This window comes from Haliotis rubra, unplaced genomic scaffold (assembly GCF_003918875.1).
Source record: "Haliotis rubra isolate DU_JTF1 unplaced genomic scaffold, ASM391887v1 Scf8, whole genome shotgun sequence".
Lineage (NCBI taxonomy): Eukaryota > Metazoa > Mollusca > Gastropoda > Lepetellida > Haliotidae > Haliotis > Haliotis rubra.
Window position 1 is genome coordinate 1,937,180 of NW_025767523.1, and position 21,606 is coordinate 1,958,785.

Here is a 21,606-nt window from a genome sequence, read left to right on the forward strand (position 1 = left end):
TGAACTAGTTCTTCTATTATAATACGCAACCACCAGTGACTTCTTCACCATCTTTAATTCGAAGACAAAACGCAGTCGCATGTGAACTTTGGACTTTATCAAACTACAACATTTAGTCAAAACCTAATAGTGTATGTGAATTATAGTGAAACATAACTGATAGTTCTATTAGTTTTGTGTTATCTTTGTAACTTGAATAAGATTTGCAGGGAAACTTGGGTACCAAAGCTGGGCTCCATCTCTCATTTCTCAATAAACGGTTTGACGACGCGCAAAGGGAGACGGTAACCAGCTTACCAGGGTACGCAACTCTTGTCACAACAAACAAGATGGAGGGGGTTGCAGCCTATGAGTTCACGGCAAGTCAGCCCGACGAACTTTCGTTTCCGAAGGGAGTCACATTGAAGGTATTTAACAATATTGTACACACATGCATCGTGGCATGTAGTTACACATGAATATGAACTGTAAAGGTGACATATTTCTTCTTGTTAACAGAATTAGTTCATGTAATTCACTTCCTCCTTCCTGGATCTGTCACTGACGGAGTGTCAGTGTTGACTAAGCTAGTCTACTCTACATTTCATACAATGGTATGATAATTCAGTTGCAGAATGAGTCATCGCTTGGGTAAGAGTTCCTCCCGTTCCCCCATCCCAAATAATATGTATAAATATTCTAGAATTATAAACAAAACTTAACACAACAATTACTAGAGAACTCACAAAATGATTAAAAGTCCAAAATTTAATTTAGGGCTAGGTTTAGGGTTAGGTTTAGAGTTTGGTTTAGAGTTTAGAGGGGAACGGAAGGAACTCTTTCCTTTAGGTTTGGTAACAGTGTACAATTGGTGTGTTAGAATACATAGCCGGTTGTCTCACCCTCTGTCAAATGTCATTCTCGGTTAAATTCTTCACGGAGATTATAAAACCGCCACAAGTTTTGAGAAAAGATTATTTATGAAAAATTGCAGCTTGTCTGTACAAAGTGACAAATGGTTAGATTAATTTCCACACATCGGAATACATTTCTGACCATACTTACAACATGACAACATGACTGATTGTGATTTCTGTAAAAAAATATGTTTTTAATATCAAATGACTTCGTAAACTTGAGTCCACTAGACCCAACTTGTTTTTGGTGCTGCAAGCATGAGCTGTCCGGTGATGTGATTCTAAACACTGACCTGATCAAGTGTTTGATGGCATGAACACATGACTACTAGAAAGCTGACAATGTTACATCACTGGGATTAATCTTATGTGGTGTTGCACACGCATCCAATCGCGAGGATACTATGTTGGAACTGATTCACAAAAACCTGTGCTTGCCATCTGACTTAGCATGCTAAATTAATCGGTTAAGTGATTTGCTTGTTTTTGCTTATGTTGTCATTCAGTTGTTTTCATGGTCCAGACTATCGTTGTCAGGTTGTCTTGATGTAGGTCAAATATTTAGGACCATGGCATTTAGACATTAACTTTCCCTCTGAAGACTTGGTTACTTTGAAAGCCACCATCCTGTTACACGAACAAACTGAAACATGTAGCAATAACATTTCCTGGTTTCACGCTTGGAACCAAACCATAGACACTCTAATCACAAGTCAGATACCTTGGCTTCCTGACAAAATAGCAGCATTAAAAATTAATGCATTCCCATTGAAGGCTTGTTTAAATGTTTTTTGGCTGATATTAAACATGTTAAAAGGCATCCACTATGAAACACTTGCCTATTGGTTTACTTCGTTAAAGATTTAGATATCAATATCAGTGAAAATATATTTCCTGTTATGCAAGGCATAGCTATTTATGAACATAGATTGAGATAACATCTGTAATTGTCTCATAAAACTAGCTGGAAATAGAAATCAGCTGTTCACACATTTTACTCCGTTGATCATGATAAGACCAATAATCCGGTGGAAACATATCTAATAAAATAGCTTAAATTAAACTTAATGCAGTGGTCAGATGAAATGATACTATTATTGTACAATGAATAAATATTATAATGCGTTCTTATTATTTTTGCTGTTGTCACCATGTTTACTGCATATTATTGTAAAGTAATCACAATGATAGTAACTCTTTGGCATATTATCAGTCATTGGAACAGTTTAAATGCACAGTGTCACACATTTTCAACAATATTTTGGCTTAAATTATATATATTGGTGCATATGCACTCACTTTAGCTTCCATTGATGTAATATAAGACATATCATCCCTTACGACTGGCCTGAATCGATAATTGAAACTTTACGGTAAACAGCTTCCAAACTGATAACACTTGCCATATATGGAATGTATTCAACTGCTCCGTGAAACGAAAACTGTTGCACGCGGTGTTGTCAGTGTTTGCCAAACTGGTTTCAATCACAAGTTGTGCGTAGGATATTTGTAAAGAGTGCTCCAAGGGACATAACTCTATGGGGTTTGCTTGAAATAATGTTCGGCTAGTAGAGGGCACGACAGTCAATTTAATGTAATGTTGCATTAATTCATTCGAAATTTTTAATTTAATATTGTAATCTTAATTTGTAACTTTTTGGAATAAATTATAGGATAGCTTCCCTGAGGGCTGATGGTTAGTATTATTGAGAGAAATACATTATTTATTTAGAAGTCTGGTGTGAAATAGTGACTTTAATGAGTTGCAATTGGAGATCAGCAAACCTGACATGAAGACATCCCAACATCTTGCTGTGTTTGATAGCAAATATAATGCATGGACAAATAATGATCAGATATAAACAATTCTGACTCTTTACGTGTCATTGATGATGTATGTACAAAGTTTCATTTCAAGGTGTCAGTAGAGTAGATCTGATTGTGATTTCTGTAAAAAAATATGTTTTTAATATCAAATGAAAGAGTGAAATCTATTTAAGAATATAACATATCCTCACAAATATACAGTGAACATGATACAGTTTTTGTTAATGTATTTATTTTGGGAAAATTGTAAACTCTTTGTCTGTATGTGAAGTCCCACCTGACTTTTCTCAGTCACTGAGACTAATACATTCATCAGTCAAGTTGAAATTGAAAGTTGTAAATTGTTTTATCCATGGCAAATCATGGTGACTCGCAGTAAATATTTTTGGAAACCATTTACGAGTCTTGAAATTATTTTGTCAATAAAATAATTCCATTATAATTCAAAATAATGAAGGGATATGTGAAAGCATATGTGTGATATTGTAATTACAATTTACATATTACATATTTATATTAATTAGTCAATTCATTCATAACTGGCGGTGGGGTAGCCTAGGTGTTAAAGTATTTGCTTGTCATGCCGAAGACCTGGGTTTGATTCCCCACTTGGGCACAATGTGTGAAGCCCATTTCTGGTGAACCCAGCCGTAATATTACTGAAATATTGTTAGTTTAAAACTGTGTATATTGTGGTGTAAAACTGAACTCATTCACTCAATTCATTCATAACATGCTTAAATATAATGGAATGGGGACATACACCAGTGATTTTATTTAACCTAATTTAACTTCTTCTTGCAACAACTCCAAGCTTAAAGGAACATTTAGTTAATATAAATATTGTGTCAGATTTAACTTATGTGAAAATATTTTTTGAGTATTTTTAGAAAATTGTTGAGTCAAATACACAGGAATTATACATCATGTAAAAGTCTATGTGATCATGATGCTGGTTTAGACAGCAAGAAAGCCAACCAAATAAAATAACCAGACCTCCAGATAAGATTTAGCTCATGTGGGTACTGTACCCACTGTATTTTTTTCAATGCATAATTCTATGCATATTTTACCCAGATACGCAGCTTATCTGGGACTCTGGTATCGAGTGAGCTAGTGCTGGAAAATGGGCATACACTACAGCATTACACTTCATATGTGGTGTTTTTGCTTTTTCGTATAAGGCCAGACCAATTTTATTTCTTGTTTTACGGATTTTTGTCCTCAGAAAACTTCAAGGCAGGAGGAAAAAAAAATATAAATCACTTATAATGTATGTTTTCTTATATTCAGAGGTATTTTAAGATTACATTTCAAAATTGGGCAGTTGAAGAGGAAGTAGAGAGTGTATGTGTCAGTTTCATTGCATGATGTATAGAGATTGTAGACTGTGACACTATGTGGGCAAGTGGATCTTGTTTAGTGTTCTGAAGCGTATTAGTTCCAAGAATGTGAGACAAGGATTTGTTAACATGGTTCAGGTTCGTGATGACGCTGCCTTTAGATTAGTTTTCTTCTCATAATGCTCGTTGAAATGATACTCTTGGGGAAGAATGTAATTGACAGCATGTCATGTATATTTTGTCAGATGACCTGTGTGTACTAAACAATAGAATAGAACAGAGGAATACCTGATTATATCAAAGAGAAATACACATTTGTAATACACATTTACAAAAATTGCACAACAAATTGATTTAGTATTACCAAGGATACTCTACAACAGGGATAGGTCACTCACTTGCTTTCTTTACCATTTGTACCAGGGATACTCTACAACGGGGATAGGTCACTCACTTGCTTTCTTTACCATTTGTACCAGGGATACTCTACAACGGGGATAGGTCACTCACTTGCTTTCTTTACCACTTGTACCAGGGATACTCTACAACAGGGATAGGTCACTCACTTGCTTTCTTTACCATTTGTACCAGGGATACTCTACAACAGGGGATAGGTCACTCACTTGCTTTACCACCATTTGTAGCAAGCATGAGCTGTCGGTGATGTGATTCTAAACACTGACCTGATCAAGTGTTTGATGGCATGAACACATGACTACTAGAAAGCTGACAATGTTACATCACAGGGGATTAATCTTGTATGTTGTTTACTGCGCATCAATCGCGAAGGATACTATGTTGGAACTGATTCACAAAAACCTGTGCTTGCCATCTGACTTAGCATGCTAAATTAATCGGTTAAGTGATTTGCTTGTTTTTGCTTATGTTGTCATTCAGTTGTTTTCATGGTCCAGACTATCGTTGTCAGGTTGTCAACCTGAAAAAAATATGTTTTTAATATCAAATGAAAGAGTGAAATCTATTTAAGAATATAACATATCCTCACAAATATACAGTGAACATGATACAGTTTTTGTTAATGTATTTATTTTGGGAAAATTGTAAACTCTTTGTCTGTATGTGAAGTCCCACCTGACTTTTCTCAGTCACTGAGACTAATACATTCATCAGTCAAGTTGAAATTGAAAGTTGTAAATTGTTTTATCCATGGCAAATCATGGTATTTCGCGAGTAAATATTTTTGGAAACCATTTCACGAGTCTTGAAATTATTTTTGTCAATAAAAATAATTCCATTATAATTCAAAATAATGAAGGGATATGTGAAAGCATATGTGTGTGATATTATGTAATTACAATTTATATTACATATTTATATTAATTAGTCAATTCATTCATAACTGGTGATTGGGAGTAGCCTAGGTGTTAAAGTATTTGCTTGTCATGCCGAAGACCTGGGTTTGATTCCCCATTGGGCACAATGTGTGAAGCCCATTTCTGGTGAACCCGCCGTATGTACTGAAATATTGTTAGTTTAAAACTGTGTATATATTGTGGTGTAAAAACTGAACTCATTCACTCATTTCATTCATAACATGCTTAAATATAATGGAATGGGGACATACCAGTGATTTTATTTTAACCTAATTTAACTTCTTCTTGCAACAACTCCAAGCTTAAAAGGAACATTTAGTTAATATAAATATTGTGTCAGATTTAACTTATGTGAAAATATTTTTGAGTATTTTTAGAAAATTGTTGAGTCAAATACACAGGAATTATACATCATGTAAAAGTCTATGTGATCATGATGCTGGTTTTAGACAGCAAGAAAGCCAACCAACAAATAAAATAACCAGACCTCCAGATAAGATTTAGCTCATGTGGGTACTGTACCCACATGTATTTTTCAATGCATAATTCTATGCATATTTTTACCAGATCATGCTTAGCCTTATCTGGGACTCTGGTATCGAGTGAGCTAGATAACTGGAAAATGGGCATACACTACAGCATTACACTTCATATGTGGTGTTTTGCTTTTTAGGTATAAGGCCAGACCAATTTTATTTCTTGTTTTTTCACCATTTTGTCCTCAGAAAACTTCAAGGCAGGAGGAAAAAAAATATAAATCACTTATAATGTATGTTTTCTTATATTCAGAGGTATTTTAAGATTACATTTCAAAATTGGGCAGTTGAAGAGAAGTAGAGAGTGTATGTGTCAGTTTCATTGCATGATGTATAGAGATTGTAGACTGTGACACTATGTGGGCAAGTGGATCTTGTTTAGTGTTCTGAGGCGTGTGGTTCAAGAATGTGAGACAAGGATTTGTTAACATGGTTCAGGTTACATGATGGCGGCTGCCTTTAGATTAGTTTTCTTCTCATAATGCTTTCGTTGAAATGATACTCTTGGGGAAGAATGTAATTGACAGCATGTCATGTATATTTTGTCAGATGACCTGTGTGTACTAAACAATAGAATAGAACAGAGAATACCTGATTATATCAAAGAGAAATACACATTTGTAATACACATTTACAAAAATTGCACAACAAATTGATTTAGTATTACCAAGGATACTCTACAACAGGGATAGGTCACTCACTTGCTTTCTTTACCATTTGTACCAGGGATACTCTACAACGGGGATAGGTCACTCACTTGCTTTCTTTACCATTTGTACCAGGGATACTCTACCACAACAGGGATAGGTCACTCACTTGCTTTCTTTACCATTTGTACCAGGGATACTCTACAACAGGGATAGGTCACTCACTTGCTTTCTTTACCATTTGTACCAGGGATACTCTACAACAGGGATAGGTCACTCACTTGCTTTCTTTACCACTTGTACCAGGGATACTCTACAACAGGGATAGGTCACTCACTTGCTTTCTTTACCATTTGTACCAGGGATACTCTACAACAGGGATAGGTCACTCACTTGCTTTCTTTACCATTTGTACCAGGGATACTCTACAACAGGGATAGGTCACTCACTTGCTTTCTTTACCATTTGTACCAGGGATACTCTACAACAGGGATAGGTCACTCACTTGCTTTCTTTACCACTTGTACCAGGGATACTCTCTACAACAGGGGATAGGTCACTCACTTGCTTTCTTTACCACTTTGTACCAGGGATACTCTACAACAGGGATAGGTCACTCACTTTGCTTTCTTTACCACTTGTACCAGGGATACTCTACAACAGGGATAGGTCACTCACTTGCTTTCTTTACCATTTGTACCAGGGATACTCTTTACCACAACAGGGATAGGTCACTCACTTGCTTTCTTTACCATTTGTACCAGGGATACTCTACAACAGGGATAGGTCACTCACTTTGCTTTCTTTACCACTTGTACCAGGGATACTCTACAACAGGATAGGTCACTCACTTGCTTTCTTTACCACTTGTACCAGGGATACTCTACAACAGGGATAGGTCACTCACTTGCTTTCTTTACCACTTGTACCAGGGATACTCTACAACAGGGATAGGTCACTCCGCTTGCTTTCTTTACCACTTGTACCAGGGATACTCTACAACAGGGATAGGTCACTCACTTGCTTTCTTTACCACTTGTACCAGGGATACTCTACAACAGGGATAGGTCACTCACTTGCTTTCTTTACCACTTGTACCAGGGATACTCTACAACAGGGATAGGTCACTCACTTGCTTTCTTTACCATTTGTACCAGGGATACTCTACAACAGGGATAGGTCACTCACTTGCTTTCTTTACCAGGGGGATACTCTACAACAGGGATAGGTCACTCACTTGCTTTCTTTACCACTTGTACCAGGATACTCTACAACAGGGATAGGTCACTCACTTGCTTTCTTTACCACTTGTACCAGGGATACTCTACAACAGGGATAGGTCACTCACTTGCTTTCTTTACCATTTGTACCAGGGATACTCTACAACAGGGATAGGTCACTCACTTGCTTTCTTTACCACTTGTACCAGGGATACTCTACAACAGGGATAGGTCACTCACTTGCTTTCTTTACCACTTGTACCAGGGATACTCTACAACAGGGATAGGTCACTCAGGCTTTCTTTACCACTCTGTACCAGGGATACTCTACAACACTCACTCACTTGCTTTCTTTACCACTTGTACCAGGGATACTCTACAACAGGGATAGGTCACTCACTTGCTTTCTTTACCATTTGTACCAGGGATACTCTACAACAGGGATAGGTCACTCACTTGCTTTCTTTACCACTTGTACCAGGGATACTCTACAACAGGGATAGGTCACTCACTTGCTTGCCAGGGATACTCTTTCACCACTTGCTACCAGGGGGATACTCTACAACAGGGATAGGTCACTCACTTGCTTTCTTTACCACTTGTACCAGGGATACTCTACAACAGGGATAGGTCACTCACTTGCTTTCTTTACCACTTGTACCAGGGATACTCTACAACAGGGATAGGTCACTCACTTGCTTTCTTTACCACTTGTACCAGGGATACTCTACAACAGGGATAGGTCACTCACTTGCTTTCTTTACCACTTGTACCAGGGATACTCTACAACAGGGATAGGTCACTCACTTGCTTTCTTTACCACTTGTACCAGGGATACTCTACAACAGGGATAGGTCACTCACTTGCTTTCTTCTACCACTTGCACCAGGGATACTCTACAACAGGGATAGGTCACTCACTTGCTTTCTTTACCACTTGTACCAGGGATACTCTACAACAGGGATAGGTCACTCACTTGCTTTCTTTACCACTTGTACCAGGGATACTCTACAACAGGGATAGGTCACTCACTTGCTTTCTTTACCACTTGTACCAGGGATACTCTACAACAGGGATAGGTCACTCACTTGCTTTCTTTACCACTTGTACCAGGGATACTCTACAACAGGGATAGGTCACTCACTTGCTTTCTTTACCATTTGTACCAGGGATACTCTACAACAGGGATAGGTCACTCACTTGCTTTCTTTACCACTTGTACCAGGGATACTCTACAACAGGGATAGGTCACTCACTTGCTTTCTTTACCATTTGTACTAATTAGCGTGTGCCTCGTCATGCTCCAACGCACACAGTTACTTGGTTCGTTCCCAGCACAACTTCGGCTGCGTTTAACAGTACTTCAGCCAGTTTATTGTATCAGTCAAAATTTTACAATGAATGAATGAATTAAGAGAAAGAATGATATGTGTATGAAAGAAATAAAGAAAACGAATAAAAGAAAGAAATACATAAGTGAATGAATGAAAGAATAAATGATCCACCACGGCCATCCCTCGCCAAACATGTTAAAGAATGCAAAACTATCACTAGAACACATCTGTTAACATCATCTGTCCTGTTTTTAAAAATCTACTTTGAGACATTTTTTACATTAGTAGTTAATTCAGATATCGATCAGATCGGCGATATGTCATATTTTTCACACACCTCAAGTACACCCTAACAAATTTTTTTAAATTATAAAACTATCACTATTACTTGCAAACACCTTTCATCTGATGGTAAAAAATTAAAGGTGTATGTGAAAGAAGTTTTTAGAAAAATAACTAAGCGATAGAATTTAGTCTTTCTTTTTTCATATGCTGTGTACTGAGAACTGAAGCCAGTGAGCTACAACATGCCGACTTGAAACTTTACTACAAATCTACTGTACTAATACTGACACTAATAACAATTATTTGACTTAAAATGAAGTGACAGAATAGGTAACTTATCTTCTACATGTAGGTTTTCAGTTGTCACAACACTCAGCAAATGTAATCAGCTGTTGAAAATAAACCGGGCTCAATCTTGAAAACTAAGCTGCCGCCATATTGGCTACAATGGTCTCGTGACAAACTGAGGCATACGCTAAGGGGCTTTTCGAGGAGTGACCACTCACCGTTATATAGTCTCCCTGGTATTACCGACAGCCTTTATCACAGGGACCGAAATTGATACAAGCCCTGAGTGCATCTTCAACCAGGGAAGCAGACCAGGGTTTTACCTCGACTCACAAATATGGGGGTCCCCGGGATGGGGGTCCCGGGGAACCCCAGTTATTAGTGTTAGGGGTTCTTGCAGCCAGTGTTAGGGTCCAGTGTGAAGTAATGGTGTAGAGAACTGTACGTTTTGATAATTTCTTTAGAGCCTGGAATGAATCTTTGATCATATGGACTGGTGGATGAAAAAATGATGCGTTGTCAGTACAAAGAATAATATTGTGCATCCCTCACGACTCGAATTTTTCTTCTGCATCCATTCTCTTCATTAGTGCATACTGGACTATTGCAATAGTCTTTTTCTCCTTGAATTGTCTCATTTGAAGTCATTTCCCAAATGAATGTATAGTCAATATGAAAGAAAAACAATTTAAAGTAGTTTCACTTTTTCAGTCTGTTTTAATAACTGACAAGTAACTTGAAACCCAGATCAAGTAAACAGTTGAAACATAACTTATTGTTATTCACAATTTCAAACTCTGACTGGTATGCCGTGTTCACCGCCATGTTTGTTCAAGAGGTAAGAGGGGCGGATAATCAAAGTGAACAAATCTGGTACTTCCTGTAATTTGCGCTGCGCATTTATCAACAGAAGTCAATTACTAAACTATTGATAGTCACATATAATATTGATACATCAATAGTTTCTCATTTCTACCATTGATAAATTGCTATCGGAGACTCAACAATTGCAGTCTATCAATAGCTCGGTGCATCGTAACAGCACTACGTAAAACCCTGTTAGACCTACGATTGAGACCATCCTAGGGCTATGGTGTAAGATATCATTGTGGAACTGGGCCTTGATTTGTATTTCAGGGCTCGATTTAAGAGATGTTAACCTACTTGCACCAAGTGCAACCTAAGATAAACAGTTGCACCAGCCAAATTCCATTGCTTTTATTGCAATATGTAATTAAGGAAATATGCTATTGAATTATTTAGATGTTTTATTTAGAAGTTTACCCCCTCAAAAATTTACTTGCACCTGGAGCAAGTTAGACTAATAACTAGGTTGCACTTTGTAACTTTGTAATATTGGTTAGCACCAGTGCAAGGAACAAAGCACTAAATCGAGCCCTGTATTTACTTACTTTTGTCCTAATTACATATAGAGTTCCACTATATTCTGTTTTGTTTTGGGTAAGGGAGGAGTTAGTCTGTCATACTGACTCTGAAGCAAATATATTCAAGAAAGCCCACACAAGTCTAGAAAATGTGGCAAGTCTAGATTTCCACAGCTTCTGAAAATGAAGAAAGTCTCAGGGCTCCTTTTCATTATATTTTAGTTTTTTCACTATGAGCTTTTTTTCTGTAAAATATGTTCATTTCAGAGACTAGTTGTTTGTCTAGGGAGGAGTGAAATAATGGTTTTCCTTGAATCTGTTCATGCTATTAGGTAGCACTTACAGGCAGTGAGCAAGCTCATTCAATGTCTGTCATCAGCTCTCTCTTATCTGGTGTAAATACTCCTGTCAAAGCCCTTTGTGTAACCAACCTTTACCCAGCACCGTGTGTTGTCAGAAGAACATTCTACGCCTTTCAGGTTACAACAAAGTATGTATTGCATCACATCAAGGCCAGACCAATTTTATTTTATGGATGATTTTTATGGAGAAGCATGTGCAATGTGAATAACCCCCCTAAAAGTTATGTACAAAGTAAGTGAACCCCCCTGCATGTCATGTACAAAATCAATGACCCCCCCCCCTCCTATAATTTTTAAGTATAATTTGAAAATATATTATGTACAGAATTGCTGACCACCCCTCAGTACATGTGTTCAAAATAGATGACACCCTCCCATCTCCCCAGAACAAAATGGGTGACCCCCCTCAAAATCAATTCTCTCCTCTCCTTCCCCCTCACCCCCAAACAGCCATAAATTATGAACGGTCCCTAAACAGTGTTGAAAGTGCAGGGGTGTAATCTGTGTCATTGCAACAAAAAGGAAAACCATCACAACATCGTATCCTCATATAGGACATACTATTGTGACGGGTTTCCTTTTTTAATCTTACTGACTTTTGCCATTGACTGTCTTTGACCTTTATTCAGCTTCTTGTATCAAAGGGGCGGTGGGGTAGCCTACACAGCTCGTCACACCGAAGACCCGGGTTCGAATCCCCACATGGGCACAATGTGTGAAGCCCATTTCTAGTATCCCCTGCCGTGATGTTGGAATATTGGTAAAAGCGACGTAAAACCAAACTCAGTCAGTCAGTCTTGTATCAAAATCACAGGAACATCATGAACAGTCAACATCCCGAACGTTGCCATGGTTATGGGTAAGGGTTGAGTTGAGTAAAAAGGATCATTTCAAAATCAATCCTTACTTCAACTGTTCTTCTTGGGAGCATGTACAATGACATAGATGGCCAAAGATCATTCTTGGGATGCTTTTGGACTCTATACTCAAATATAAACATGTCAGAGACTAGTTTCTGGATAATTTAATTACCGATGGCAATAAGCATGATTTAAGCTTGTTCATGTTGTATCTATGTTGAATATTTTATAGAAAGCTTTAAACAAAAATGACCCTCAGATTTCTTTTGTGAGCATATTATGACTTTTTTTTTGTAGTGATGATCATATATCTTCCTTATGAATTGGAAATTACAAGGATTGATATGTTACACTCTACTTATTTAGAATGAGTGATTTTGTCATGCTCATTTTTGTGTAAAAGTAAAGCGCAAATATTATGGATGACAACTTCTTCGTTATTGTATGTCACAACGTTTCTGGGCTATTCCTTGCCCCTTCGTCAGGTGAATTGTAACAAGCAAGATACACCAACGAGTATATATACTAAATGTACAGGAAGCCAGTGTTGCATGTGTGTACAATAAATTGGATAAGAAACAGATGAAAGAGTGAGATGTACAGATAATGGGCCTGTACTTGAACACCAACTTCCAAATGCCTCTCAAGAACCTCATTTATGTGATTGAAGAACAAATATTACCAGTAAGTTTGGTTTATAATTTCATTTCTATGAATTTATGTAATGTATCAGTTACACATGACCAGTCAGGCAATGAAATGGATCTGGGTAGTTTATTCTGATTTAGTGAAAATTATTTACCCAACCTGGATATGCGAGTAACTATCCCAGCCCTATTTCAAATGCAACCAAATGATTTTCCCTCTTAGTGTCGACTGCCTGGCTTCGGCATTAATGGGTACAACAAGGACTGGTCGGCTCGGAGTCAGTATACTGTGTCTGAGTGGGATATTCATGCTTCACTGCGGCATGGTATCTCAGTGGGCTAGCACTATAAAACCAGCTTAAGTCTAGGCTAGTACAAGCAGCCACACATACACATACACACGCATGCACGTCGTCATATGAGCGAAATATTTTCAAGCACGACGTTAAACCCAATTTCACCTCACCTCACCTTAGTGTCGAAAGCCTTATTTCATCTTCCAGAGGCAAGGGACTTAAGTAGCTGTAAAAGTCGAGTTCCTTGCCAAACTAGGGTGAAATTTAGTGGATCAATCACAGCCATAATGAGTTTTGTTTTATTTCACGTCTCATTGACCAATCTAAGTCCACCTCGCACATCATTGTATTTGCTTGAAATAAAATAACAGTCCCCTATTCAAGACTCTCTTATCGATAGTGAAGGTCTCTGTTGCAGTTAAGCAGGTCTAACCTGGATGAGTGTATTGGATCACTTCAGCACATCGATTATAAACATGAAAAGATAAGGGAAATCTCCTGCAAATCCAGCAAATCATCGAAATTTGCAGGCAGTGGTCAGGTAGTCCAGAAATAGGATGTTGATTTCAGAATGGGATTTTGACTATGCATAGTCTCATTAGTCCAGCCAAATTATAACCCCTTCATTCTTACCTAGCTTTGGCAAGGGTGGTAAATGGATTTTATAGTCACTACTTCCATGCCGAGGGAAGATGCCCTATTTATATAGACTGCTTAGCATTGTTGTACATCACATGTGTTTCAGATTCTCAACACAGAGGACTCTCAGTGGTACAAGGCTGAGTTAGAAGGGCAGCAAGGCTACATTCCTTCAAACTATATACACTTCGATCAGCCACCGTGAGTACAAAACCATTTCATATAATCACCAAATAACTGAAGTATTGAGATGGTGTGTGAGTGAGTATGGTTTTATGCCGATTTTAGGAATATTCCAGCAATATAGGGGGCACCAGAAATGGGCATCACACATTGTACCCATGTGGGATATCGAACTTGGGTGTTTGGTTTGAAAAGCAAACACTTTAACCATTAGGCTAACCCACATCCCCTTGTAGAATTAAGTGTATATGGTTCATATCCTTTAGGGGCGTTGGGGTAGCCTCGTGGTTAAAGCATTCGCTTGTCACGCTGAAGACCCAGGTTCGATTCCCCACATGGGTACAAAACTACAATGTGTGAAGCCCATTTCTGGTGTCCCCCGCCGTGATATTGCTGGAATATTGCTAAAAGCATTGTAAAACTAAACTCACTTTAGTATCCACTAAACTGTGTTGACTTTGTGAACTGTTATTTCAGATGGTACAAGGGTAAGATTATGCGTTCAGCTGCAGAGGACATGCTGATAGGTGGTGGCTTCCAACCAGATGGAGCCTTTCTTGTCCGCAAAAGTGAATCAGATGACAATGGACACTCACTTTCTGTCAAGTAAGTTTCATTTAGGTGAGCTGAGGTGAAATTGGGTTTAACGTCGTGCTTGAGAATATTTCGCTCATATGACGACGTTCATGCATGTGTGTATGTGTGGCTGCTTGTACTAGCCCAGACTTAAGCTGGTTTTATAGTGCTAGCCCACTGAGATACCATGCCGCAGTGAAGCATGAATACCCCACTCAGACACATTATACTGACTCCGAGCCAACCAGTCCTTGTTGTACCCATTAATGCCGAGCGCCAGGCAGGGACCAACAAGTACCATATTTTAACGTCTTTTGCGGTCAGGGATCGAACCCACGATCTTCCGCTCTCCGGGCGGACGCTCTAACCACTACACCACGGAGGCGGTTTTCATTTAGAACGTGTTATACAGGTGGTATGATGCATGGTGTGATATCCCAATTTGCGAAGACTGATGCTCATGATGTCGGTCACTGGATTGTCAGGATCAGACAAGTGTAGTTGGCATCCTATAGCTGTATTGTTGATGTGTTAAACATCAAGCAAACAAACAAACAATAAGCAGAGGGGTTCAGAGGTGATAAGAGACATGTGGGTTTAAACTGTCACTTTAATGTGCAGAGTTGTACCCCTTTATAGCTGAAGCATTGATCCTGTTGTGGATTATATTGAGAAGTGCAACCCCTCATCAATCCTGGTCTTCCATAATGATATCTTTGGCAATGGGTTCACCTTGGTGTTAACTAGTGGTGGGAATTGGTGTAAATCTCATAATTGATGATTGGTTCATTACAACCGATCAATCATTGAAAATAATTGGTTAGCGTCATTTATCAAATTGTCCTGGTTATGTTTGTTAATGCACAAAAAATAAATTATTTCACATCTTTAAAGGATTTTTCTAGCATTTCCGACTAGTGTGTTAGGAACATACATTTCCTGGAGTTGTTAAGATAAATTTAATCATGACTTGGAACGAGCTTGTAGTGCTTATGCAATGTAGAGACAAAATCAACCTTTTGAAAAATATTGTTATTGCAAACAAGGGGTCCAAAATTGTTTGTGTTCGATTATGTGAAAACATGATCGATTGCTTGGTCGTTTTGTCATTGCGACCAATCTTCGATTATTTCAATTAATCGGACCACCACTAATGTTAACCTGTCGGCTTGTCAAGCAGTGCAGCTAAGTTTGATTCTCCAGGTGTCTCTTTCTTGAAGTATTTTTGTGTAATCCCTTTCAGATATGGAGGTGGTGTTCAGCATTTTAAGATCCTACAGGACCAGGCTTCAGGAAAATACCATCTGTGGAACATGAAGTTCGATTCGATAAATCAGCTTATTGCACACCATCGAACCAAGTCTGTTTCAAGACTTGATACCCAAGCAAAGATCCTGCTGTGTGACATGACATCAGGACAAGGAGGGGTTGTGGTGAGTACAAATGATCCATGGTGGCCTGTTGGTGATGTACCCGTGAAGATCTGGGTTAGAATATTGATCTTCAGTAACCCATACTTGTCGTAAGAGGCGACTAACGGGGGTGGTCAGGCTCACTGACTTGGTTGACACATGTCATCCGTTCCCAATTGCTCAGATCGATGTTCATGCTGTTGATCCCTGGATTGTCCATATGGCTGGAATACTGCTGAGTGCGGCGTAAAACTAAACTTGCTCACTCACTCACTCACTCACTCACTCACTCTTCTCGGAAAGTCAATTACGACTTACTGTGTGTATTCTGTTTTGGAAACTGAATCCCCGTTTAGCAGGAATGACATTACTGATTGGAATTGTGAGGCCAATCTGGAAAAATATGTCAAGATAGTCGACGCAGATACGTTCACGAACAGTATCAAAGGGGACACATGTCAAGTCAGCTATGACTTGCTTAAAGTGTGGGAAATCCTGTTTGGTGCTCTGTGCATCAATTGGTCATGATTATCCTCACCTTGACCATTCAGCATGCTGTATTGCTTAATCAACACGTCAAGGGATTCCATCCCCCATACCCTGACAGCTCATCTTTGTGTAGGTATCGTGTGTAGGGTACTAGATCAAGTCAATGCATAACTCCCTTGGAAATTAGCTCTCCCGGGAAATCGGAACTATACATTTTAGCCTTCCCGGGAAATCTCAAAAATAAATTTTAGTCTTCCCGGCATGACACCATGCCAATGAAATGTTAGAATGTATATTAACCAATAAATAATTAATCAGCTTATTCAGTGCGGAGATGTTAGTGCTATTTATAGGTACAGGGATTCCCCCAATGAGTCGAGCGAAAATGAAAACGTAATATTGCTGGAATATTGCTAAAACCAGCGTAAAACACTCACCCGAAGATGATTTATTTTTGTAAGACCTTAAAAATATGTTTTACATTTCCAGTGCAAGTGTCGTGCTGCATTCAACTTCGCACCGAGCGATGCCGACGAGCTCAGTTTCAAAAAAGGGGATATTCTTAATATTTTGGAGAAGGTGGACGACCACTGGTGGCGTGGTGAAATCGAAGGCAGAGAGGGACTGGTGCCAGCCAACTACTTGAAAGAAATGTGATAGACTCTGTGAAAAGACTTCCTAATATGGGCAACGACTCTTAGTATCTCTTGTGTCATGAAAACCAAACACTCAATGCGTACTTGTATTTGTGAAGATAGTCACCAGCAAATCCAAACCTACAAAAAGTGTTTAGTTCAAGTTTTCTCATTTTAATATCTGTTTTTTTATTGTTTTCTACAAAGCTTACATTGATTTTATTTTATTTTCTTATCATAAAACGTAACCATAGCTGCTTGTTGTATTCAGAATATTTATTATCCAGTTACAGAATGCATATATAAAACTGCACTTGCTGTTTCTCATGCTATGGTTATTTAGCTCACTTGAACAGGTTTCACCTTAGCTAGTGTATAGGCAAAGAGGCAACATCTTTTAATATTTTTTGTGAAGAGGTCTTTATCTATAATGTTGCAAATATCCAAAATTTTGTGCCAGCCACATTATCATGAGTGGATATTTATTAAAATACTACACATAGTTTATGTCGATAGTTTACATTTGAATCTTTTTATCAAATCAGAAATACTTTGCTAACATGTATTATAAATGTTCTTGAACTCAAAGAGCATGAGAGCCAATACAGTTTGCATATTCGAGAAAGAGTCAGATGGTTGAGCCAGTTAGAGTGAAGACGAATTTACATGTGATCCTTTTCTGGCTTAGTATATTCAATCACATTATACACTGTACATCAAGCTGGTGCTTTGATTAATAATAAGGAGTACATTATATGAGTATGTGATGCATATAAATACACGTAAATTTGCCAAAAGAAATTGTTTACAGCGTTACCACCTGTTCCTAGGATGTACAGACCCATGCAAAAAATATTTTCGGACACTTGACGTAATTTCCATAGACTTACATGTTATTTCAGTGTAGCATAAATACTTTTCATGCAGTGAGTTTAGGATGGATCTTTGTCAAATTTGACAGGCAAATTTGAAATCATCTCTGCTCTGCGCACATAATTTAAGTTCAATTATCCGACCACTATTTAACTAATGGCATCACATTTATCAACTTACGTATGGTTCCACAATGCACAGTCCCATAGGCCGCCATGTTAAAGGAGTTCTCGGCACTGTACATATGTTGATTAAATTGTTACCATTCAATAAATAAGTTTGTTAAACAGAAATAATGTGATTGTCGGTAAAATGATTCCTCACAAATGTGCAAAATTTGACATGTATTTTACGAAAATTACATTCATGAAAATTATTTATGCTACACTAAATTAACATGTAAGTCTGTGGAAATTACTTCAAGTGTCCGAATACTTTTTGCACAACTCTGTATTTCATGGTGGTCTGTACATGAGATGGTCTGGAGCAGAACATCCAGTGATTAATATCATGAGCATCAATCTACCCACTTCTGGAATGCAATAACATTGATATTATTGTGCCTGACCACCCAGTGCTGGGAGTTGTTCTTGCAAGAAGCATGCCCTGATTGCCAGTTGTAATCTGGATCTCTATTGGAGACCAGCCAATCCTGTTAGTCATTCTTGGATTGATGAGGACCAAATTTATTCTGGATCTCCTTGGGAGAATGTCCCCTTTATTCTAAAGTGTTGTTGCAACATAGGACTGGTCCTGTTGACAGGGTTTCTGAACTAACAACATTACCCTGTAATGGGTCCATCAAACAACCGGAATTGTTGAGACAATAATTGATCTTCAGTCACATTGATAGAAAAGGAAAAACATGTGAAAGTGCAAACTTTGAAGTTTAGTGGTGCAGGTCAGAATTAGCAGCCGTTGTAATCAAACAGGAATTTGGGCTCTGTCTCTTTATATCAGCTGTGGGCACAGGTGGCCCATAGGTTTAGGTGGACCATAGGTTTAGGTGCCACAATTTGCAGAGATGCCAACCACTCCGAATTTCAAATATGAATCCACTCTCCGATTTGTCTTTAAAAAAACTCTGATTTTTTAGAAAATACAAATATGTTTATAAATTTAGAATGTTTGAAAGAATTATAGTAAGTAGCCATTTATTATCTGGTTAAGTATGCCCAGACATTGCATATTTCCTGGCTAAATCTAAAGATTTTCATAGGGGAGGCCCCCCAGACCTCCACTGTCAAAAGGGGCCCAAGCCCCATCTCACGCTCACACCCAACTCTCACCTTCGGGGCTCGGGAATTGCTTTTAGCAAGGCACGACTCCGCTTTCATTTTATTCAGGGTTGGCATCTCTGAATTTGCTGTGCAGAGTTGTGTCCCTTGGTTCACAACAGGTTTGAATCCCGCTTCGTCCAGATTATGTTTGTATGTTTATATGCACCATATCTACCATAAGCTTGGCTTCACCTTCTGGGTAAACACCTGTAACCTACACTAATGCTGGCTGTCTCCTGAAATAAGCTGACATGAAGTGATGTTAATATGCTTTAACTTAATTCACTCACTCATCAGCGTTGGTTAAAAGTTAGACATTTAGCAAATTTTAGAAGCATTTGTCAATGATGGTTCTGAGATCTCCAATAATTTGTATGAATACCATATTTTTAATACTTTATTTATTACATGTACATTCCTAATCACTGCTCAGGGATGCAGTTCTGTTAAATGTTGCCAGTGTCAGATAATGCAATCCTTAATGAAAGCCACTGTCAGTACCTTTTGAAATTCACACTATTTTCATCCATCACAGGTGAAAACAAACAACCGTGACTCGTATGAGTGGCTCATTACTGTATTTAGGTACAATGTATTCAGGCATTGTCAGAGTATATATTGAGGTCTTGAGTAATTCCAGAAAGTCAAATTAGGCCCATTCTGTCCATGAACTCTGTGTGAACCAAACCATTGGTTCATATGATCGAGGCAGCACTTGCTGGAATCAGATCATGGCTGCAATTGTTGGTAGAAAATGGCAGCTGCATCACAAAAGGCTGCATGTTTTCACATGGGATGGAGAAAATACAGGCGATGAATAAATCCAAGCTTATATAATAATAATAATAATAAGTCCATTTGTATAGCGCCCTATATCCAATCACCAAGTGGTTGCTCATGGCATATGTTTCTTTGTCACAACATTCCATTCAAACACTGAAGACATATCAGCTGTGATAAAATCAATCAAGATCCAGAGCATGTATATTTTTTGAACAATTAGTATTTTTAATGTTTGTGCCAAGGGATCGGACACAAGTCTATTAAGATCAAAATCAAAATTTCATTTAAATGAATTTTGTAAAACTTACAGTATTACGCCATTCCAATCTAACACTTGTTTTCAAAGAAGTAATCTTTTAAATGTTCATGAAAACCAGAATTGTCTCAAGGTTAAATTGTCAGGATTTGATTTGATTTGATTTTTTAGAATGACTATATCATGCCCTTCAATTATTATGTGTTCACTTTATGATATTAAAGAATTACTAACATCTATTAATTTGATCTGGTGGTTCAAAGAAAAGCAGTCCAGCAAACACCAGTTCAAAGTTAAGAATTATTAGAAGTTAAATTCTAAAAGTTTCCCTGTGATTTTGCCCTTTTGTTAAACGTGGCATTTTACACAAAAAAAAGACGAAAATTCTGTCAGATCTGAATTCTTGGCGAATTAAACAGGTGACTCAGCCAAAGGACGTCTTGGGTGTATTGGTTTAATTCCTTTTGTGGGTGTATTCTTTGTTTACCTTACTGTGGTGATGCTAGAAATTGCCTGGAGTATTGCTATAAGCACATCACACTATTCTTGCTCATTTGCAAGGTGGCTCGCTCACCCATTCACACACTGAAGACCCCAGATTTTAAGTCAGGATAGGGCTTAGGGCCTTTGGAGAAAAGACATCTTGAGAAAGAAGTGCCAAACTAATTGTTCGAAATTCAGCGTATTTAGTGCCATTGCCTGTCCGTGTGGACTTGTGTATATAACCAAGTTGTCTCCCTTGTTGCGTCAGTCTATAGTGCTACGTTTTAGCCTGTATATTATTTATGCTGTCAGTATGCCTCCATGTATGTATTTACTTTTTCAGTATGTTCATTGCATGTGATACAGCTGTATTCTATTATCTTTTATGACAATCTTATCTGTTTTGTTTAATGTTACTTCAAGGCTATATTCAGGTAAAATGTGTAAAACCCATTTCTGGTGTCCCCAGCCGTGATATTGCTGGAATATTGCTAAAAGCGGCGTAAAACTAAACTCACTCACTCACTCTATATTCAGCATGTTCAGATGATGTGTTAAAGAGATTTCTTGTTTAAGTGGGGCGGTGGGGTAGCCTAGTGGTTAAAGCGTTCGCTCGTCACGCCGAAGACCCGGGTTCGATTCCCCGCATGGGTACAATTTGTGAAGCCCATTTCTGGTGTCCCCCGCCGTGATGTTGCTGGAATATTGCTAAAAGTGGCGTAAAACCATACTCACTC

At 38.2% G+C, this 21,606-nt stretch overlaps 1 protein-coding gene across 1 annotated transcript; it reads left to right on the forward strand.

Annotated features, from left to right (window-relative positions):
* Positions 1-249: 249 nt before the first annotated feature.
* Positions 250-18,139, forward strand: LOC124261451 (sex muscle abnormal protein 5-like). Its single transcript, XM_046695765.1, has 5 exons — positions 250-407; positions 14,006-14,100; positions 14,560-14,688; positions 15,902-16,091; positions 17,049-18,139. The coding sequence occupies exons 1-5, from the start codon at positions 330-332 to the stop codon at positions 17,214-17,216; spliced, it is 660 nt and encodes a 219-aa protein (XP_046551721.1). The 5' UTR covers positions 250-329; the 3' UTR covers positions 17,217-18,139.
* Positions 18,140-21,606: the final 3,467 nt, after the last annotated feature.